The sequence below is a fragment of the Aptenodytes patagonicus genome, chromosome 16 (genome assembly GCF_965638725.1).
Source record: "Aptenodytes patagonicus chromosome 16, bAptPat1.pri.cur, whole genome shotgun sequence".
In the NCBI taxonomy this organism is placed as follows: domain Eukaryota; kingdom Metazoa; phylum Chordata; class Aves; order Sphenisciformes; family Spheniscidae; genus Aptenodytes; species Aptenodytes patagonicus.
The window spans coordinates 2293664-2317646 of record NC_134964.1 but is presented as its reverse complement, the minus strand read 5'-3'; the positions used below and the strand labels follow the sequence as shown (position 1 = coordinate 2317646).

The following is a 23983-nucleotide window of genomic DNA, read 5'->3' as shown; positions in this document are numbered from 1 at the left end:
TATGGCAAGTAGTTTTCATTTCTTTGATTGAACATAAAATTTCTTGGGTATGGCTATTCCCTGGGCAGAGTGGCTTTTGGGCAGCTATAAATTTATGCTCTGGCCTTTTTATGTAACATTTCTGGAACAAAAGACTTTATGTGAGACAACATAAAGCTGACAACAGCAGCTTTATACTTGTGTGCTTCTCAGCACACTTGCAGCAAAGTAGCTATTTGCTCCGAGAGGAGGGAGTTTATCCATCTCTGTGCAACCCAGCTAGGCAGCCCCGTCTGCTCGCTGGAGCCATCACCACTAAGTACACATGAGAGTCTCTTTTGCGGCACGGTTGGAGGAATTCCTTTGTCTCTCTAATACACTTGCTGTATAAGCACATAAAAGACAGGGAGAGGAATGTTCCTAGTTCAATTATTTTAAAATAATGATGATAGGAGTCGGTGCCCATGTCATTTGTCTCTTGACTCCATATTAGTTCAGCACATCAATGTAACCTTCCCCAACGTCTCCTGCAGCTAAGATAATTATAGAAAGATTATCCTATTTCAAATTTAATGCTACAGCTCAGCAATAGCAATGCAGCAAAGGAGCTTCATGCCAGCTTCCTGGACCCTACAGTCTCTCAGTGGGACTCTCCAAGGGACATAAACGTAGCCTAAAATTCTTTGGAGGACAAGGGAGAATTCCATATACTGCATCCTACTGACAGAATGGGTCTTGCCCTGTGTATCATATTCAGCTGGAGGACACTGCAAAGCTGCCTTTGCTACTCTAGAATAAGAAGAGAGCTGGTATTTGAAAGAAGCAGCATTGGGACGTACATTATTTTGGCCTTCCACTTAATGTACAGAAGATGTTCAGATACAGCTTTCTCATATATTGCAGTCTCAGTCTACTCATCATCAACAGCAAAGTGTCCATATGACATGGCAAGCTATAAAACATAACACAGGCATAAATCATGATGAATTCACAGTCCCTCTTAGATACAACACTGCTGATAAGTAGTACTTTTATGTCAGTATTTTGTACTTGTACCACATATTCATATGAGGTCAGATACCTTGTACCATTTTCCTGGTGGGGATGCCACGGTACAGAGAAGTGGACTGACCAGCATCTGGCAGGTGGGAAGGACAACTCCTGCCTTTCATTTCCATTTTCCTTTCTTTCATGGTCAACGATTTCACTAAAGCTTGAGTTCAGTCAAGTCCCACATACAATTCTGAATGCAATACATAGTGTAAGGGCTTTACTGTGCCACAATAGATGCAGTGTTAGCACAATTAGATTTTATGTTGGCTGTACGTTTGTGGACTATAAAAGAACATGCTTTAAAATTTAATCAATTTCTAGGACATATATTTACTGCAAAATAAAAATTAAGACATTGTTACAAAGACCACAGCCTCATTCTCAGTTCCTGGGTTAACATTGTGCTCTTTCTGCGAAAGCACAGTATAGAGTGTGCTTATCTATTCAGCAACAGGTGGATATGCTCCAGCAGTGGAGGTAATATGAACAGGCCAGAAAAAACTCATAAGAAGTAAGAAATGGCTCTGCTTCTTGAAAAAGATAATTTGCCAGATTTTCCCTGCACAACTCTGTACCTGCATCTCCAGTGATCTAACAGATATTAACCTACTTTAAAGGAGCTCCTTGTCAACCAGATGATGATCTCAGCTAAATCTAATACCTATCTCCTCTGGAAAAAATGCTGTTTGAATCTGTTCTCATTTTATGGTGTGGCCATTAGAGTGACAAAGTTCATTATATTGAATATCTCAACAGCTTGTTGTGTTGCCGAAATGCCTCTGACAGTCTGGGATGGAATCCTGTATTCAGGATCTCTCAAAGTCTGCAGCCAGCCAGGAACCAAGGGCAAGAGGTTGACTGTGGCTCAGTCCCTTTAGCAATCCCAGAGATAGGAAATAGGTGGAGCCTCTTGAGTCACTGAATCCAATTCCCTGCTATTATAGGAACATTGCTCCAAAAGTCCTTTAATTGACCCTTGAATGCCCCTGCCCCTATTCAAACCCCAGGGATGCAGGTTCCCAGGGGAGCCTCCCCGGGCTCCTGGAAAGCACCCTTCGTCTTCCCGGCAGTCCAACCCTTTACCCTGTCTTACTGCTCAACAGTGGAGGGCACAAGCACGTGCGCTAACAACTTCAATCTTTGCTAAAATTGAAGCTACGTTTGGCTTTTACAACCCTGGCTGTTGTGCTGCTTATTCCATTAGCAGCTATTAGAGTCCTGCAAGTGCAAAAAGGAAATTACTTTGTTCTCTATCTGGCACGCTGAGCTCGCGAGCTCGGCCCAAGAAAGCACCTGGAGGATGGGCCTCAACCTGCAACTTCCAGAGGTAATTTGGACTCGGTGACCAAAGCATTAACGTGAAGCAATTTTTCTTTGTATTGTAGCAGTATCCCATTTGTATGAGCAGGTCTTACAGAGTGAAAAATGATTATTTATCCTCATTTTAGTAGGAAAATTCCCTCTTCTCATCAGTCTTTTATAACACTGTAACAGACCTGGAGAGAAAGCTGGGCTAACAGCACCTGGTGGAAGTCCTTCAGAGGAAAGAAATAAGTTCCAGTGGCTTTTTGATTAAATTCTTATAGACAGAAATGAAAAATAATACAGTTCCCTGATGCCTCGATATCATAGTGATGGCTGTACTGGTTATTAGAAGGATATTCATGTCAGAAACATTTCTGCAGGTCTACTCTATGCAACTCAGTTTACCTCTCCACCACTCCTCCCAAACGTGAGAGAACCAGCCTAGATTATTCAAGGATCTTTGCTTTAAAAAATGGGAGCTTACAGAGTTTCAGTTAGTGAGCTAGCTCATAAATTCAGTATTTTAGGTGGCAGCCCTTGGCAGAGAACAACCACCCCATTAAATCAGGCTGGGCAAGAAACTGTCATTTTGGTGAATCATGAGAATTACTAATTCTATTATAATGTGTGCATATATGAGAAAGGTAATTCAGTGGGAGTTTTAGTTTCATCTTTATGGCGTCCTTCAGAAGATTATGGTCCTTGCCGCTTTTCCCTGTTGTCTGCCCAATTTCCAGAGCGGCTGTTAAAAGTTTCAACAGCAGCAGTTAATAAAGACAAACAAAGTATAAACCTTTGCAAAACTCATTCCTGTTTTGCTGCTCCCCTGATTTCTGGCATTAGCATCTAACCATCATGTAAAACTGACATTTTCTAAGCTCAGGGAACATGCAAGCTCCTCCACCTTCCTCACCGAGCATGCATTTACCAACGTGATGCAATGCACGGGCCCCAGGGCTGTCCCAACGCTTGCATGGGCTTTAATACCTGTGGGCCACGTTCTTCGTGGTCGTGTACAAAAACGGACACTCACATTTGGAGGTAGTTCAGGAAAATCAGATGATCACCCAAAAAGAGAACGGACTCACGTGTTCACTCTCCATGCTTGTGCTTGAGTTAGCATACGTCCAGGGGGTAAGCTCTTGCTTACACGTGAGCTCTCTGTATTATTTACAGATGAAATTAGTCAGGACTGCACTTTATATATTATTAAGGCCTTCTTTGAATTTTAAATTAGAAACTATTTTTAGCCTAATACATATGATCACAAAAATTACAATTAATTAGAGAACAAGTATTCTTATTAACTATGAACTGAAATTCTCACAGTCCAGCGGATAAAAAAAATTCAAACAACAGCCCACCCTTAAAACAAATTCAAGAGCAGAGCAAACAATCCTATCTGAACACTGTACACAGAGCTAACTTTTGTGGTAGGTTCTGGTAGCAAATATTTAATTTTGCACTCAATTGCTATTTGGTGAGAGATGTGGCAGTAACTTCTATTGGACCTTAATCGTTCTGAGAGACACAAATGTATGTGAAAGATCTAAGAAATTTTGCCATCTCACCATTACACATGAAATATATAAATCTTCTCCAGATCAAATACATTTACACTGTTAAGGAGATACTAAATGAATGCAGACAGATTTGATGTATTAATCCACCTGAAATAATACACGTTACATAATTCAGTATTAGCACATTTAATGGGAAACCGCATGAGTCCAAAGTGTTGGTAATTTCAGGTCCATAATTTAAAAGTACCTGATTTAATTCAATGTAACGGAAGAGATAAAAACCAAATTTGTTCTTTCCTCCACTAATGAAATAGTACTTCAAGGTGCAATAAAGAAAAAATTTGGCTACACTCTTACTGCAGTCCGTGTTTGGATATGGCATACACTGTTCTCGATTCATAAAATCTTGCATGTGTTTAGGTACTAAATAAGAAGTCGATGCCAGGTTTTGTCACCAGTATTTGCGAGACAAGTTTATCCATTTTTGCATTAGCAGATGTAAATTGCTGGAGGCAACTATTAAGCACAAGTAAACATGTGTTGCCTTTTAAACACTGTCGCTGCTATAACAGACCAATGGTGTGATTATAAATATGGCCAAGGGGCTTTCTGTGAATTATTTTAATTAATTTTCAAAGTACTGCTCACGTATGTCCTGTCTTGCTTCCAATGTGGTCCCTGAGCCTTTTGTCTTCAGAGAGCCCAGTTTAAACAGGGGGGCAGGGAGTTGTTCTCTGGTACTTCTTACCGTGTATTTCTGTTAACTCCCCCTCACACTCGTTTGCGAGACACTTAAATACCCTTTTACTTTCCCCTCATAACAAACCAGAAGATGAGCAGAACAACCTGGTATTGAGCTACAAAGAGATTAAGGACATGTCGCACTGTGCAATGGAGCATGGTGAAAACAGTTTTAGGGAATATGTGCTTGTGTCTAATAGCTGCCGCAAGCAGTTTTGCCCACTGCACGGTACTATGTCAAGGCACTACTCAGGTCCAAAAAACCAGGGCTAATTAGCCCCGTTACCCTCGCACTGCTCTCTTGCTGCTGTTTTTGGAGCTGGCTTGCAGCATCCCCATAGGCTTGCTCAGACCAATGTGCGGAATTACTTGCTCAAGGTCACACCAGAAATCAATGGCAGCAGCAGGAAAAGAGCCCAGATGTCTTTAATATCAGCCCTGGCTCAAAGTCACTCGGCTCTCTCCTTCCCAAGCACAATAACCCACTTTTTCTAGTACACAGACCAGTATTGGAGAAGCTGCACAACTCGTAACACATGTAGAGAAAAAGCAGCACACGCAAAACTAAATCACAAGAGCATCACTTAACCAACAAACTGCTCTGGTCCAGGACAATGGAAAATCTGGCCCTTTGCCTCTATCACTGTGATGGACCTGTACAAATAAATTACATCTGTATAAACCGTGGAGAACGCACATAGCCTTGAAGAGTAAATGAAGTTTTTGCTTGGCTACAAACTGCCACGTTTGCTCACGTAAGAGCCCTGAGAGGCAGCCCCTGCTCGGGATGGCACAGCGATAAATCCCGAGTTTCTGCGGTCACCGCTGAGTCTCCACTGGAGATCCTCCACACTCGCACTTCTGTGGCCGCCAGCAGGATCTGACTCTTAATACATGAACTAGTGACACTTAATGCCTAGAAGGAGAAATTCAGTTATCTACAGCAACTAAAATAACACTGTGCAGCTTGTCATACCCAGTCCAATTTGTTCCATAGTTTTTCAGAGACACCAGGGAAATACTCCATTCTCCAGTTCAGCAAGCTTCATCTACAGTGTATATTGCTTCCTAAAGAGTTGCTACAGTGGTGAAGAAAAAGAAAAAAAAGAATAGAGGCTTAAAACAAAACTACAAGCTTTCCACCATGACTCCCACCAACTTCTGTTACTGAATTTAAATCTAAAGCCATTTTCTCTTTGAGACAATTGCCGGTCTCTTCTGTTTTCCTAAACTACTTGCTTTGGTACAGTTCTGCACTGATTTATACTTGCCTTTGACTTCACTTGTTTAGGTGTAAGTTATGGGGAAAATGACTCTAAATTTCCTTGCTTTAAACATTTCTTGAATCCATAGATAACACAGGCAGACTGAACTTTGTAAGTTATTGTCATCTTTGTTTCCCTAAAATCACAGTAGTTGAAAGCATTATGTTTTTTTCCATGCACAAACAAAATTCATATCCTTTCAGCTTAAATTATTTTTAGATGGTGAGATGCAGGAGTAAGTACAATGACAAAGCACAGTGGGTTTCTCTCAATACATTTGGAGCAAAACCAAGATGGAGCTGTTCTCAGTGTGCAGCAGACTCCCAGAAAATTGCACTCACAGTACACGGCAGATGTAATAAATTTCCATGCCTCTAGCCAGAACATCCAAGCTCTGGTTTCTCTGCCCCAAACCAGCAGAGTAAGAGGGAGTTCAGATAAAAGGTTCTTTTTGGGGCTGTTTTTCTTCAGTTCATGTGCAGTCCATCTTCAGTTCACTGACAAAGAATTCCTCCTGATTTTGTAAAAACTCTTTGTGGGAAGTTTGCTTGGCAGCTGCTGGCACGGGGGGGAAGCAGGGGTAACTATCCCATTCCCCACAAACACCCTCAGGGCTCTCGTGAGCAGCACCGGGACTTTCTGCAGACACCGGTGGAGATAACAGAGCACTTCGAAGGGATTAAAACAGCAAGAATGAACTGGATGAGCAGTCGGGAAGAAATGAGCAAAGGAGCCATCTAATTTTTCTTTTGGGTATTTTGTTTCGTAAATCTTCAGACAGGCCAACAACTTTTCCATTTCGGAAATCAAACCTCAACTTGATTCTCCTTGCCAATAACAAAACAAAAGATGCTATATCCGTCTGCCCACAGAGCCTACTACGTGGCCCGCAGTTATGCTATCTCTTCTTGGTACTGATACTGAAGAAGGAAAAATTAGAGCACAGAAGAAATGCTTTTGATGATGTGTGAGCCCCAGAAGGATCCAGACCACACTAATTTAAGCTCTCAGTGCTAACAAGGAATAGCTATTACCGTGGGTACTTACAAACTAGAAGAAAGGGTTCCTTTCAACAGTTTCCACTCAACAGCTGCTTCCCTGGAGGGACTTAACTTTTTAAAATCATGTTAAGGAAAAGGAGAAATCCATAAATACACTTGTTAGAGGAGGAGGTCAGAAGCTATGGCCCTGCTGAGGCCAGTCCTGCCCCACGGAGCTTAAAGATGGGCCCAAGGTAAGGCCTATGGACTCAGACCGCAGAAATACAGTGAGGTTTGTGGAGAGCCAGAGAGTGTGACTGTGCCTGACCTTGCCTGGAGACCTCTCGCGTATGGCAGGCCTCACTGCAGAGGCCGGCCCGACTTCTAATGGCAGTTTTTTGTAACTCACCTGTGAAGTCATCTTAAAAAAATAAATAAAATTGGAACGCTCCCTGTTGTGACTGCACGTATAGGTTTTGAGAACTCACCCTGTCCTTGACTGGAAATCTGGGGAGCGGGTCTTTACCCTGCATCAGTCACACTCTACTTGTGACAGCTTTTCCTTTATTAATAAAAAGCTGCCTGCGCTGCTTCTTACAATGCTGATCCTGTGACAAGTATTTCAAAACCACTTGCTTTGTTCAGTGTTATTTTAACTGGGCGGAAATATGTGAAAAAAACAACCAAGAAACAAAGCTTTCTACACTGTCACAGAGCCCAGTGCTGGGCTGCAAACCCGCCTGCCCTCCCAGCAGCCGTCCTGCCTGCCCGGCACGGACTCCTCAAGCAATCCACATTAGCAGGTAGCAAATGTCCTCCGAATGTGCCACCTGGCACAACTGCTCATTGCTTCCTAATCCTCCGGGAATAGCATTTTCCAGACAACTCCTATCGTACACCGAGCATTCTCCGTATGGTTGCAAAATGAAGTCAAATACAAATTTGGTTTGACATCTCCTGCAAGAATCCTTTATTGTCAAAATTTGGCAGAAGAAAAAGACAGGAGTTGTTTCTGACCTAATGATTTCCCTCCCCCTTCAGGTAAATTTTTACGTTGGGAGACATTTGCATCTCAGAGCTGATTTTTCTTAGATACTGAACTAACTCCATGCAAAAAAATCCAGCACAGCATTACATGATAAAGGATAAAATGTATTCAGTCAATTTTCTCCTCTGTCCAAGCTATGCTGAAGGCAGACAAGTTCACAGCGACTCTTGCCTCTGCACCCCTCCAAGTTCCTCCCTGATTTGTGGCATAAAGCAGCTCATAAAGAGCTGATTTAACTTACTCTGCTGTGGCAAAACTGCAGGAGCTATTGCAGCAGCTGGAACATCTGAAGATTTGCAGAGCTCTAACCGTAACCACCCTTCCACATCTGTATTTCTGATATTTCCATGCATTTAAGTGATTTCCTGATGGGCACATCTGCTGCATTTATGGCCTCATTCTACCACTGTGGAGAAGACATTACCTCATATTCCTGAACAGGAACTACTAAGAGAAGGAGTGAAAGCCTCCTGGTTCATGCCAAGAACTGCGAGGATCTCCCACTGCTAGTAATGGGAAAACGCATGGCCTCAAAAAGAGAGGGGCCTTGCGCAGAAACGAATGCCTCTTGGAAAACCTGAACTCCAAGTCAGCTTACAGCAGTTGTGAAGGGAACCTCACTTGGAAGTTTTTGCTATGGAGTCCAGTCTAGTAGCAAAGAGTAAGATGAGATAAATTTACAAGTCCCCAGTTCCCACAATTGATTATAAAGTTTGCCCAGACAGCTAGCTGACATATCGACAGCTACTGATGGATACCTTTAATCCCATATGCAAGGAGCTGATTTTCTGGAGGCTACAAGTTCCCCGCTTTCATACAGAAGAGTTGTACCACAAGCAGAGGGAACAAACAAGATCTTGTGATTAACATGCCAGTAATTTCACGAGGAAAGCACAATTCCTGCTATAGATTCACAGCGTGAGTTTTGCCGTGTGCTTCACTTTCCCACCTACAAACTGGCGACTGGAATTCCCCCGTGTCCTGCTGTCAGTGTGGACTGCAAGGTCCTCAAGGCAGGAACTGTTTTTTAGTTGGTGCTTATATCATGCTGTGCTCTACGATGTTCCAGTCTCAGTGGGGTCTGTGGCCTCAGCTGCACTGCAAGTGATAATACAGCTCCTCTGAGGGTGACCTTGTCTCCTATTCCTCAATTTCCTACTTAAAGTACCATTTGTGCAGGGTGTTGAGGTCCTTGGTTGAAGTGTTGTAGGAATTCTTTAATTACTTCTAAGCCCAGCTATTTGCAATTCAGAAGCTCATGTTACAACATTAAAAGGCTTTGAGAAAGTAACGTGGAATTTCTGGAGTAGGCTCCAGCAACACAGTTTCTCCTTTTTATCTTGTATTTCAAGGAAGAGTGACAGCAAAAGTTAAATGCTCTTTTTATTTAGTGCTGTTTGATTGAAAGATTAAGGGTTGAATTTCTAATTTGAAGAGCAATTCTCAATGGAGATGCAATATTTGTATCTATTAAGGACAAGGTGCCCCTGAAATTGCAATCTGCTGCTCTTCAAGTTTTGAATTTCAGGAAATTACAGCTTTCTACCTTCTCTAGAAAAAAATATATGTAGTTTTATGATAACAAAAGTGCCTCAAGCAGAATATACATGTATTTCAAATAAAAAAGGTAACCCATTTAACCTTCAAAAAAGGCGTCTCTTCCAGCCACTAGCAGCCTCACAGTAAAGCAGCTGTTGATATTACTTCATGGCCACCTCCCTTTGTAGCATGCAAATCCTGTTACATGCAGCTGAATTTCCCCTTCTCAAGCCAAATCCTTTCCAGTTCCAGATCATCCCAGTTCTGCTGTGCAGCAAGTGGAACGTGGGGATAACTATAAAGCAAACATTTGGAAATGGACAGTATTAAATCCCCCAGTCATCATCTGCATGAGGAAACATCTTCCTCATCATTCCACAACACCCTCATGCCAAAGGACATACTCTCCTCCTATGCCAGGGGTCCAGAACAAACAGACTCTCCTCCCGATCCCTGCACAAGCCAAATATGTCCACATGGCCCTTGGAAGACTCCTGCAGTGGTAATGGAGATGCGGAGAACAAAAACATTTACATGAGGCTATAAGGGGTGAACACCCAGATGCGCATGAGCTTGCTTTAATCTAACCGGTCTACATAAAAATATGTCAGCATAGATTTCAGCATGGGCTGATGTCCCATCACTGCCCGAGCTCCTCCACAAACTCAGATGACTAGCAGTAAAGTTTAGGTTGCCATAAATGCTGTTTTTCACCCAAAGTAGCCCAGCCATGCCGACAAGAGCTGTGTTCCCTACTCCAGTTGTCACACAGCCATAGCCTGAGTGACCCCGTTGCAGGAATGGGTGCAGGGAAGAGACAGCCTTGGCTGAGTCGCAGGACGGTGGCAGCGAGATTGCAGTAATGGAGACGTCCCTGGCCCCCTCGTGAAAAGTGGTTTTATCTTAAAGGCTGCAATTACGGCTCAATGCGATTGATCCTCACCGTGGCAGACCCTGAGACACGGAGCTGTCAAACTCATCATCCGTCACCCAAATGAAACGCTAGTGATCTACAGGCAGACCTCCCCTCCCCCAGCAGATTAATTCAGATCATTACAAAATAGCTGTACCCAGTCTGATGGTTGCGATTAACTCATGGAACTGTCAGAGGTTTCAAAAACATAACAGTCAGGCTAGAGAGGAGAGGAAATGACAGACAGAAGAAAAACCCAGACATTTTAAATGGGGAAAAAATGTTTCAGCCTTATTCTCAACAAGATCATTTATGTCTGGAAAGCATTGTGGCTATTTATACTAAATATTGTGTTAGCTCTGTATAAAGCAACTGCCCCGGGCCATAGCAGCTTGCATCCTAAATTGGGCAAAGGTGGTGTTGTCACCCTCATTTTACAGATGCAAAATACAGGCACGGAGAGAAGAGGTGACATCTACAAAACAAGCACGACAAACACATGAACGGAATTTGAGCTCAGATGGTATATGGGAATGTTTTAACTGAAAGCTTTTCCTTTCCTGTCAGTGAATTTCCTGACTGCATACATCTGAATTCCTGTGGCTTTCGCTGCAATCACAGATTCAGATTCCTTCTGTTTCTACCAAATGATGTAGGCTGCCCACTTAGAAGCCAAAACTACCAAGGCTGTTAGAATTATTTCTCTCTCTTTCTATTTCCGTAAAGGAAACTGACTCCAGGCATCAAACACAAAGGCAGTTCTTGTGGGAACTTTCAAAGTTGCTTTTATGTCCACCCATCTTTGTGCTAAAGTCACAGGCTGCATTACTGCTGGCACAGAAGGAGGGGCAGAGCATGAATCCAGGTAGTGTGTAGGAGTTCTTGGGTAGCAGCTACAGGCACTTGCCCTGCACAGAGCAGGCAGGATGCTCCTGGCCCTCAGCTGAAAAGACTGACCCAAAACTCTGCACGCTCCATCTATGGGAGCTGGTTTGGGGTATTTAGGTGTGCATGGCAGGCAGACGCTGTGGCATGTTTGAATACCACTCCCCTGATAACACAGCTTGGGAAGCTTATGCATCTACAGTAACTGCTTGCACGCTAGAAGCAGGAGATAGTATTATAGTAGGAGAATGGATTAGATGAATCCTACATCTTTCTTCCTGAGCACAAGGAAGTAGCAGCTCCACCCTTGTATGTACCCACCAATACCGGATTACATGGTTGGAGAGTCTGGCCTGCTTTTGAGGGACTCCATTATGCATCGCAGGCATCCCAGGTCCGCTGGAGCAGGAAGTTTATAGTGCATGCTCTTGATGCTAAGTAAAATTATAACAACGTCTGGCATCCTGCCTCTAGCATAACCTAAAACGAAGCTTCCTAAACTGATGCTTCAGAGGGCAGCAAAAGAATAAATAAACCCCTTAGTAATATGTCTAGCCAACCATACAATGCTTTACATGGAGAAAAACATCTTTCCTGAGCCCAGTAGGAAATCATTTTGTGCCCTGAAGCATGAGATTTGTTTACCCTTAACTTAACATGCATAATGCTAGTTTTGTCTTTTTGTAATGAAATTATCCATTCCCTTTATAAATCTGGCTCTTCAGATCCCCCTGAAGAAGCTTATAGCATTGTAGAAATAAACCACTGGAATGAAACTGTGAGGGAAATTACTGTTATTTCTCCCAAACTATCTCCACACCTGTACAGGTTGGACAAAAGTTCACACACACACGTCCAGACAAGCACTTTCCTGAGCAGTATTTTGCTGTTAACACTGGCATAGGAAAGTGTTGGCTAAATAACAAGATATATTTTATATTTAATTCCCCTTCAAATGCAGCATTGAAAGTGTAAATAAGAAAGAAAACTGAAGACACTGGTCTGCAGTTAACACTAGAGATTCTGGGTTTTTTTCTTCTTGTTTTCAAGACAGCATTAATTTTGGAGGCTGTCGTTAAGAATACCATGGTCGCTTCAGACAGACACCATTCCTTAGTGCGTGGGAGTCACACCACTGAGGACCATCGTATCGTGGGGTGGGTCAGATACCCAACAGTGCAATTCCATTGTACATTTTAAAGACCTGTAATTTTATAGAGGAGACAGAGCTTCTACAGGATAATTAAGGACTTCCATGGCAAGATTCTGCTAACAGGCCTTTTCCAGAAATGTGGATTTACACCAAAGATTAATTTGTTCTAGCAGCCGCGTGGTGTTTTGGCTGCCCCTGAGTTTCCCACACACAGATTTAATCAAACCTCAGATGCTCTTTTACTCTCATGGGAGGCAAAAGGGTAGAAAAAGCCGCTTGCAAAGGTTAAAGATCTTCTTTTTGAAGGCTCTCCAGTGAGAACAGAAAATATTATTCCAGAGAGAACGAATACTGCTAATCCATAGCTGATACACCCTTAAATATTGACAAGAACAATATTTGCTGACGGGCATAATAAATATCTTTCATATTCACACTCAAACAACAATGCAGGAGAGTAAATAGCATGGTCATAGTAGCACGGCTAGGTTTTTTTCCTTTCCTGTACCTGTTCATGTGCTGTGGTTGCGTATCTCCATTACATCCCTGGTATTAAGTCTTGCAAGAACTTGTTGCAGTTCCCAAGGGCGTTATTTCAATTACAAATAGCGACTGCGCTGTAGCAAGACACAGAAAAAAGAAAAAAAAAAATCATCAGTTGAGGCAATGCAGAGATCGTGGGGATTCATAAGGGCTATGGCTGGCCTGGTGAGGTTAAACTCCCTAGGCTCCTCTTTCCAGTTAATAAAGAAAGATAGGCCCTCCCAGGTGATAAGTCTGAGCCGCTAAATTAAGCTTTTGCTCTGACCAGCCTCGGAAGCGCAGGATCCTGTCTTCATTAACTATAAAGGGAGCCCAGGTACATTAACTGTAGTGAAAAGGGGCCTCACACCATCTACTTCTGTTATTTGACTTGGATACAATTCAGAGCATGCAAAATTGGGAGTCCGGGTCCTACATAGACTGTGGCCTTCAGGCCACTTCAGACAGCGATTCAGGACATCTGAACTGGGGTGTATTTTCATGCCTGTTGTAAGCCAACCCCATTGTTTCTACTTTTTAAAAAATTTTAATCGATTTCTTCTCGGATGGCTCCTGGACTGAGTTGCCCACACAAGCACCCAGGTGCCAGCCCTGGCACAAGGGAGGTGACGGCTCAGTAGCAGCTTGTGTTTAGATGGCCCTAAAGCAGTAATGAAGCTGCAGCCTCAGGTACTGGAAGTCAGATGATATCAACATCCTCCTGCTTTTTTACTGCCATGATCGTTTTGATCACTGTATCCTCAAACCAGTCTCCACCGGTCACCCTGCTGTATCATCTCACTTCTTGCCAGTACTCAAGAAAAGGAATTTCAGAGAAAGACAACCAAAATCAAAATTTCATTATTGCTATAGGATAAATTCTATAATCAAGGCTTAAGGTAGGATGCAAAACCTATATGGGGAGAGAATGTCTCCACTGCAGAGTATGTGCGCTAGGAAAGCCAGATAAAGGATGGGAGAACACCTTCTCCTTTGTTCAACCAAAGGCAAATTAATGGCTTACCTGCCTTTCCACGTGAGCTTTTACAAAAAAAACCACCAACCAAAACCAAACAAAAAAACCCTCTCATGCAAGCGTTTTTGTTAGAAGTGTTTGTATGTTTATCCCGATACAAACCAGCAAGATCACAGCTAAGCTATCATAGCCAACCAACCCAAATCACAGCTCAGCTAGTCTCAGTCAGCTCAAAGGAGGAAATAAAGAAAATTTTCAAATAATCAGTCATCTAATTAATTCAAGGTTAGTATTATGTAAATAGATATCAGAAAAGGAGAAAGCCCTAAACGTGTTAACATTTGCTCATGCAAATATTGACATCGAATCCAATAGGATTACTCCCCTGAGAAATGTTAAGTGTACACCTAAGTCTCTGTGGAATTTGGGCTTAGGTTTGTTGAATAAATAGCTTTCTGAGAATTATTATTTTTTTTATATATTGCATCATCTGTAGGAATACTGGTACAGTAATTTGAATATTACAGAAATACTGACTTTATAAAATATCCAGCTGGTCTCCTAATTCAGGTGAGGGATAAGACAGATACTCATAAAATTAATTCAGGAAATATGATGTCGTGGTTGAACCCCAGCTGGGAACTGAGCACCACCCAGCCGCTCGCTCACTCTCCCCGCCCCGGTAGGATGGGGGAGAGAATAGAAAGAGTAAAAGTGAGAAAATTCATGGGTTGAGATAAAGACAGTTTAATAATTGAAATAAAATAAAGTAAAAAAAAAAAATAACAACAATAACAATAATAATAATATACAAAGCAAGTGATGCACAATGCAACTGCTCACCACCCGATGCCCAACCAGTCCCCGAGCAGTGGTCACCACCCCCCCGGCCAACTCCCCCCAGTTGATATACTGAGCATGACGTCCCATGGTATGGAATAGCCCTTTGGCCAGTTGGGGTCAGCTGTCCTGGCTCTGCCCCCTCCCAGCTTCTTGTGCACCTCCAGCCTTCTCAGTCAGTAGAGCATGGGAAGCTGAAGAGTCCTTGACTAGTGTAAGCACTGCTCAGCAACAACGAAAACATCAGTGTGTTATCAACATTATTCTCGTGCTAAATCCAAAACACAGCACTGTACCAGCTACTAGGAGGAAAATTAACTCTATCCCAGCCAAAACCAGGACATATGACAAACTTAGTCACATTCTAACAAATGTTATTCATTCCCTTAGAGTAATCAGGTTTATTAAAAACAAAGGCCAATTAATATTTTATATGTGCAAGCGTCTTTTCCCACTAATGCCCTAAAGCATTTTGCAAGCTACATGCTGACAACATCTTAAGTGTCGTCCCTCCTCCTGTGAACCCCAGTTGCAAAGCTCTCAGCTGAGTACCCAGCTGCCATGCCACACATTGGCAGGAGCCCTGTCAACCCTTTCATGAAGCACACAATGAACCCATTAAATTTCATCTAAATACTACTGCTGACATCCATGCTACTTCAATAATTACAGCCTGGTCAAAAAAAACCCTGTTCCCACTGAAATGAACAGCAACCGGGAAGGCTGAATGTGCTGGCATCTGTATTAGGGTACACAAATCTCCTCAGCTAGGAAATCGTGCTTCAAACCAATGGCTTAGACACCACTACGTGAGAGAAGATTTGGAGAAGAGGTGGAGACACACATTCAAGCTTTCAATTTTCTGGACTGCAAAGCCTGGAGTCTCAATGGACAGGGCTGGTGAGTGGGAAGAGGCGGAGGAAAGCAACTCCATGGAGACAGCATTTCTTGTCGGAGAAACCCACCCATGTGCCAGGGACGATCATAACAACTTCCAGCATCTTGCTTGCTCAAGCCTGGCTCTGAATCCAGCTCACGGAGAAACCCTGTGTCCAGATGGCATGGGCAGGGCTCGGAGCGCAACGAGCAGCCGACAGAAGGTTTTGGGAATGAAGCACCGCTAGAGGACAGTGGAAGCTAAGAAATGCCTGGCAGAGCCCATGGTGCTTGGAAATAGGCTGGGGGTCTGGAGAGATTTGCTCCAGGAAATTCAGAGTCAGTAAATGACTGCCTACGCACGTTTCAACGCATCGTGACTTCTGCTTGCAGCAGGTAGAATCCGACTGGAGATCTGGGGGGGGGAGAGTGCCAAGTGTTGCTAAGGTGAGGGTATGCTCAACGGTTTTGGGATTAATCAAAATTCACTGCCAAGGAACTGCCCCCCCAGCCTATCAGCAAAGCAGGAGCGGCAACCGCTGCAGTCAGTATTTAAAGAATCTGATGGGCGTAACATGCTGAAATGTAATTGTTATGACTCAGAAAAAAGAAATCATCTAGCAAAAGAGATGACAGCTGTTTCTCTGATTCCATTTACATCCAATTTGTAGTGTTTAGCTAATATCTTAGGTGCATTTCCAAAGACAGCTAAGAATACATTTGCATTTCAGCAACTGATAAGTAAAAGTAGGTTTAATTTTATGTGAGTGACTAACTCTACCATTTCTTGCTAAACAGCAGGGATACCAACAGGAAAAAAAAAGGAAGATTGAAAATCTCTGTTCTGGATTGCAGAACATGCTGCATAAACTCGCACTGGACATATCTGTTTGCATGAAGACCTTGCAAAGGCTCTGTCAAAGACTACAGAATCATAGAAGATGTAAAAGATGTTGTCATAGATCTAAATACAAGCTGTCAATTAACCATGATCCTGAAGAAAGTGCTTATCTAGAAAAGCACTTAAGATATTTAACTAGTCAGCATACGAGTGTCGTTAACCTTGGGTTCGTCATATACACATCATTAAGTGACATTCCTTGAGTAGCAATATGACACATCCCCTCTCCTTCAGGGTAGTTCCAACTTGAGACATCTCATGGTTATAGCCCAAGTTTTGTGCCATCTCTAATATAATTTCTAATATTCCTCATGTTTCTCCCATTTACTGGGGTTGTTTAGCCTGGAGAAAAGGAGGCTGAGGGGAGACCTCATCGCTCTCTACAACTCCCTGACAGGAGGTTGTAGCGAGGGGGGTGTTGGTCTCTTCTCCCAAGTAACAAGCGATAGGACGAGAGGAAATGGCCTCAAGTTGCGCCAGGGGAGGTTTAGATTGGATGTAAGGAAAAATGTCTTTACTGAAAGAGTGGTTAAACATTGGAACAGGCTGCCCAGGGAAGTGGTGGAGTCCCCATCCCTGGAGGTATTTAAAAGACGTGTAGATGAGGCGCTTAGGGACATGGTTTAGTGGGCATGGTGGTGTTGGGTCGACGGTTGGACTCGATGATCTTAGAGGTCTTTTCCAACCTCAGTGATTCTATGATTCTATGATTCTATTTAGGACTAGCTTACTGCTTGTAAGGCAAAATATGTGTAAAAATACCTCACATCTGCCATAGCACCTTTCACACCTAAGTGTCCTGGATCATTTTATGACCGTAAGAAGAGTTCCAGCATCACTATGAAATGGTTGCATTCAGATTTACAGCCTCCTGTCTAGGGTGGGAATGATCTTTATAGCACAGAAGCATTGTAGTGAGCGGCCCGCAGCTCTGTAAGGAGTCAGTGGCAGAGCTGGAGAGGGAACACAGAGCCCTGCCTTTTGATGCTCTGCTCCACTCACTGGTGGAGGTAAATGCCACAATATACATGTGGATAGTTCTTAAGAACATTCCTCCAGAGATATTAATATTTTACTGGCAGTTTATGGATCATCCTTCCTGCTCTCCCGCCCCTACTGTTCTCAGACATGGAACAAAATTAAAAAAACCAATCATGCCATCTTGCATTTCAATTAAGTACAATGGAAGAGATTCCCAGGGGCTAGACTGGGATTTGCTGGTGTAGTCCTTTATGAACAGAAGCAGGACAGATCCCAGTTTGCTATTGTGAACAGTACAGTGCCTACTCTGCACCCTACACCGCTGGGTACAGAGGCCAGACCTTAGTCTGGGAATGGAGTTTTGTCTTAGGAGGTACAGAAAGAAATTGGCAGCTTGTTACTCTTTCTCCCAATCTTGCTCACCTTCGTGAAATAATAGTAAAGATCTGAAGCAACAGAATACTATGCCAATTTCTGTGGTTTTGGCTAAGCAGCTTACTATTGGCTTTTACATACACAGTAGTTTGATGTTTTCTGGCAGGCTGGCAGCCCAGGGGTATGATTTTTAGTATTCTCTAATTACAATGCTGCTGTCAATGAGCTAATGCCCATGGGGGAGCGGGGGAGAGCCCGTGCCCTGTGAACAGCTCCCACTCTGCGTGGAGTTGAAGCACTAAAATATTTACAAAGAAATATGGCCTCCCTTGATGACTGCAGATTAAAACGTGGACTCTATTAAAATTCACATCCTTCAGTTCTCAGTTTTGTTAATGGTGAAGATAGGAATAAATGTAGGAAAACAAAGCAAACCAAAATGAAAACTGGAGGGCAAACGGACTTTTAATTTTTTTTAAAATTGCTTACAGAGCAGAAGGACAGAATCATGATCTCTTGACAAAAGTACCTGCCAGATGTACGATGTACCAAAGAAACGGCAACCACGTTGGTTCTCATACTGAATATAGCATGCAAGGGATGAATCAAGAGAAGCAACCCAGCCCTCTGCAGTCAGGTAGCCACCAGTTCAGCCATAGTTTGTAACCTGTTCTCTACAATAGCACAGAAGGAACCAGATACCTGTTTAGTCCTCCTGTAGCATCAGCTCGGAAATACCCTTAGAAAGGGCATCATGAGGAGTAGGAGTTGTATATATTGTCTGCAGAAAGGATTGGATTTTGAGGACTCTTTGAGGACCTCTACTCACTGCAGGGTCATAAAAACGCCAGTTCTTTATGCTGTTAAAAAAACCTTCTACTTAAAGCAATGGAAGAAGTGGAATACACCATGTTCAGTGCCTCACAGTTGGGTATGTTGGTCTGAGAAATCTAAACTTAAGGGAAACATCTGAAATTTTGGTGCTCTGTGGTCACGAAACATACTTTCAAGGGATTATTTCAAGCGACTCCCCAAATTAAGGAATGCCTCTGTCCCTCTGATAAGGCCTCTCTTCTCAGTTCACTCCTGAAGCAGGGATTATCTGTGAAATGCTCAACGGTAGTGACTTTGTGACTAAGGGAGAATAATGCTTTGGAAAAAAAAGAAAAGACTGGAAGAAGAAAGAAATGCAGTCTAAGTTCATTTTAACTCCAGTATGTTGTTATTAGTTAAAATTCCCAAGGTAACCTCTATTTCCACATATATGTAATAGTTTTCAATTTCATTACGTCTAGCAAGGACTGTGAAACTTCAAATGAGGACCAAGAAGCCTAGCTGTATGTATCATGTTGTAGAAGACCCTTAATATTTCAATTTCTGTGACCTTTCCAGTATGCGTATATATGGGTATTATCCACCAGGGAGAACTGAATAATGATCCTCCCTCCCCCCCATTTTTTTTCCTTGCAAAATCATTTCTCAGCAAATCCAGATGGTGCAAAGGAGCCTGATGAGAAGAACAACCTGGTTCTGAGTGTGGATGTTGGAGTGTGCATGTCTATGAAACTGCAAATGAAGCAGATGTTTGCCATTATTGCCCACTATTGAGGCACCAGCGTTTCTTCCTCACTAACCACATGCTGCAAGCAGCAATCATGCATTACCTTCTCCTCTTCTAATGGGTACTCAGGTGTGTAATAAGTTGAATTTAATCTTGCTGATGAATCTTCTTTTAGTTGTTTGGCATGACAGGGCATTTCTTTGTTAAAAAGTCAATGGAGACATCTGGCTTTGGCAGGGTGACTAAAATGAGCTGTGTTTGGCCAATGTCTCTCCTGTTTCACCTTAATTTGCTGACACTAGATCCAGCAACGCTTTCAGACTCAGAACAGGAAAGCAGACTGCAGAAGTCTCCCTTTACACCTGCCCTATTTTGCCTTAGACAACTTTATCTCCCGTGGTGTAAAACGCCTCAGGTATTCCTTATGTCACTTGAATGGTGCCAGTGCTGTATCACCCACTAAGCAAAGGCACTAAACCTGTAAGCACATGGAAGATATTCCCATTACTTCTGCTGGCTCCACTGATGACAGCGTTACTGTTAGCCAAACAAGCACCGAGTTCAGCTCTTTCTTGACCACATGTCCCAACTCTGCACTTATGCAGAGAGGCATGAGACCGTTCTGACTCATTAGCATCTTACACGGTTTGCAGGACTGGTGCAAGTTACTGCACAAGCTGAAGGACTGAGAATCAGACCTGTAATCTAGGGTCACTGTTGAGGGACTGCTGCTGTTTCACCCCCCTTGTAATAGCTTTCTTCCTTCATGATGAGTTATTGCGCTCCTATTTTTGACTGTGCTTCATTTGGAAAGTTGGCACAAAAATATTGTTTGGCAGACACAGACCTGCTCTGGCAATCTACTGTTTTGGGGTTGTTTGCTTTTAACTAATTCATTATATTGCTGTACTGCAACGTATATAATTTGTTTTCCCCTCCAGCACAGAGTGTTTATTAGACAACTACTCTCAGGAAACTTCCCCAAGACAAACACTTAACCCTCAGCCTCCTTGGAAAGGCTGGCAGTCTTTATTACCAAGCACTAGAAAACATAGGCAGCTCAAGTACATTAACACATACAATTATTAATAATAATATTTTGCTTGTTATTAGTGAAAACTTGCGTTAACATCAGTGCAACATCATCCCTGAAGTAACAGGATTCATCCCTTAAGTAACAGGAGCTCATTACAGAGAGATTTGTCAGATTAAGCCTCGGTTTCCCTGGCTTCTTTCTCTCTTACTTCTCTAATGTGATTGTTCTCCATGACCCTAATATATGACAGTCATTTTAATGCTGGTAACTACCCTTCCGACTGGAGAAGGCACTGAATGCCAAAGACGTTTAAAGATATCACCAGTCAGACCTGATTCTGGAGCCATGAAGCAGTTCATGTTCCTTCAAAGCCGATTCCAGCAATTTCCTTTTGGTGAATCACCACTGAGGTGGGAGCCAGATGCTGGAGTTCCTGAGCCTACCAGACACCAAACTTCCAGGCCTCCTAGACAGTCATCAAATTAAAATTGTTCCCTGAAGCAAACTGGCTGCCCGTGCGAGACAGGTGCACTGGGCTCACATCGTCTCTGCTCCCTACTGCAGAACAGCCAAACGCAACGGCAGACGTCACAGAGATCATTGATCTATCAGGTTTCTGCCCATCATAATAAATAATTCACTAAAGAACATTCTAGACCAGAAGTTATAAGCTTTGTAAAAGAGAAAAAAACCCACCCTTTTTCTCTTGCGTAGCTCCTGTTGCAGCGTGGCCCCAGTTCTCCGTGAGACTTTGTGGGTTCTGCTGCAGCTCAGACCAATAACGGTAGGAAGTTAACGTTCAGAAGTGAGGAGCTGACACATCACCGCAGCTTTTGATGCCTGCATTACAGCCTAAACCCAGGCAGCGTGCTCATCGTTAACTTTCTTGTCATTTTGCATATCAAATTCTCCTGCGAGTCACCCAGAGGAGTTTAGATCAGCAGAGAAACATGAACAGAAACGCTGTTAAAAATTTCCCCAAATCTTACACTTTGCCTCAGTTTTAAAAACATGCCTTGTGACACTAGCTAATAAAGCGCTGCACAAGAAAGCATAGCTTTAATCTTTGTATTGAATTCTGGATTTGTAGGAGTTTTCAGTAAATCTGTTTAGACGGTTGAGAAAAGCCTACCGCTAACCATCTGGGTTTACGCTGCTGCCTTGCCATTTGTTGACATCAGCAGTCCTTGAAATGTTCCCAACAAAGCATAATTTTTTTTATTTTTCACACCTGGGTAATTAAAACAGGTATGCATTGAACACTGGGACCCATTTTTAAAAGACGTCATTTTCTCAACCCATAAATGTAATTTGTTATCAAATTAAGTATTTCCACACCCCATTTCTCCAGCACTTTAGCATTTTAATTTGAAATACAGTTGATAGAAATTACTGTTTTCAAGCAGCAGCCAGGTTTGGATGCAATTCTGAACTAAGTAAGTACTTGCCTTTTTCTTATTCACCTCAGTAGTTTATTGCCTTGGTGTGCAGCAGAGACAGTGAGAAATGGAAGAAAAAGCAATAAGGAGAGGAAAGATACCTCATAAAATGGAGAGAGGAGGGCAGGAAGATATGATTTATTTTACGAGAGAGTTATCACTATCAGCCTGTCTTAGTAGAAATTCCTATTGTATGAAACTTGATTTTCAGTGCAGCATTTTGGAAGTAAGCTTGGCCAATTCAGAAGAAATAAGACGTGATCCCTACAGCAAAATCATCACCTTAAAAAAATATCCTAACGTAGAATTTTGTAAGGCTTGGATACCTTGGCTTCATTCACAGATTCCAGCTGCGACCCAGACAGATAATATACCAGTATCACACAAGAAATAATTTTCTCACAGTATTCCAAACAACATACACAATCTAGTTTATCTTATTCAGATAAATTGTCCTGGAGACCAAAGGTCAATTTAGATGAAAAGGGCTATCAAGACTGAGTTTTAAGAACTGACTTTCCTTTTGGGAGCGCAGAATACAGAAGCACTGTACATGGTGTTATAGTGACTTTTCTCCAACGATCAAATCACAAGATGCAGCTGAAATTCAAAAATTGAGTTTCTCGGCTTTAGTGGATCGTAGTCTAACTATAACTGTAGGTTAATGCATTTTTTCGAATTGCTAATTTAATTAGATTTATGTATAGTTGTAGTGGAATGGTAACAAGTTACTCTGTAATTCATGGATCACACGCGTAATAGGAACCATTAGCTGTCACATCAGTGCAGATGAAGTGAGCTTTGACCTGTGAATTACTGTCACTATAAACTCAACTCCTGCAGATACCAATGTTATTCTTGCGGATATAGTGTATGTTAATTTGAAGTAAGTACTTTAGTGAGCAACCTGAGAAATTAAAAAGAGTCTATCAGCTCCCAATCTTTGGTCTTAATGGAGAGCTGTACTTCTAATAAACCTATTTGAATATGCAGAAAGTAATGAGCTGCCCAACAAGGAGAACTAGGGAATAACAGCAAAGGGAAGGACAATTCCTTCCTTGACAGATGATTTACTGCCAAATATATATTTAGGCAAAGAATAACAAAGGAGCACGAATGCGAACTTCATTTTTGTCACTAGTAAAGAAACCCAGAAAACAAAAAAGGATAAAAGAAAATGTAAAGAATAATTGGAGATAATGATGGTAATTTGTTTCCCTATTCTGAGATAATTGATCCACACTGAAGACGTAATTATAGTACATTAAAGAGATTAAACATAAGGCCTGAGGCACAGAGTGAAGACAAGCGTGAGCCAAGATACTGTAATTATGACATTTTGGGAGTCATAATATTTTGATGTTGGCCTTTCAAAATTCAGGGACAATGACAATACAGCAAGCATCATTTCAGTTGTCAAATGTCTGCTATTTCTCTCCCTTTTCTTGCTTCTTTGGGCTGCAGTCTCTGACAGAGTGCCTGATGCCAGCAAGAAGCAAGTTAAATGATGCGACAGTCCATTTGGTTAGGGACGACAATTCTGCTGCTCAGGTTGTCTTCTTTTGATTGCTAATCACACTTCAGAAAAGGCGATTCATTTACTCAAGGGGCTTCTAAACCTTCAAGTCTTTGCTTGTTTGTTTCCAGACCTCTTTCTACCCTCTAGGTGATCTTGTGCCTTACCCCTTATTGATGCAATACCTGCGGTGATGTATAGTTTTGAGCTGTTAATGTTCCACCTGTCACGCAGGGCAGTATGTGACACGCAGGGCTGGGCTACAGCAGCAGCCAGCAGACTTCAGCCTTAATTATCCTCTTTTGTTATCAGCCTTGGAAGAGCTCCTGAAACAGGGAAGCCCCCCACCCTGCCTAGTACGGCTCTGGATATTCATTGTTAATGCATTGCAGATACATGCAATGACAACAGCTTTTAACTATTTAGAACGTACATTTCTGTGCTGTCAGTCAAGCAGCTCCTTAGGAAGGATAAAAGGAATGACTCAAATATAGAAATTCAAGTCCTAGGGAGGAAGGAAGACTCCAGTGAATCCAGTACTAGCTATTTGCTATTAATTCTATTATTCTGTGTATT

The 23983-nt window shown here is 42.4% G+C and overlaps 1 protein-coding gene across 3 annotated transcripts in view; it reads right to left on the bottom strand.

Annotated features, from left to right (window-relative positions):
• The window catches only part of TOM1L1 (target of myb1 like 1 membrane trafficking protein), a 583218-nt gene that overhangs the window by 57107 nt on the left and 502128 nt on the right, over window positions 1-23983 (bottom strand). For all 3 annotated transcript variants that reach the window (XM_076353868.1, XM_076353864.1, XM_076353865.1), the window contains one exon: window positions 12893-13001. Coding sequence is in view for 2 of the 3 variants with exons in the window: in XM_076353864.1 (XP_076209979.1) it covers window positions 12893-12900 (8 nt within the window). In the remaining variant the exon portion in view is untranslated. The remainder of the gene's footprint in view (window positions 1-12892; window positions 13002-23983) is intronic.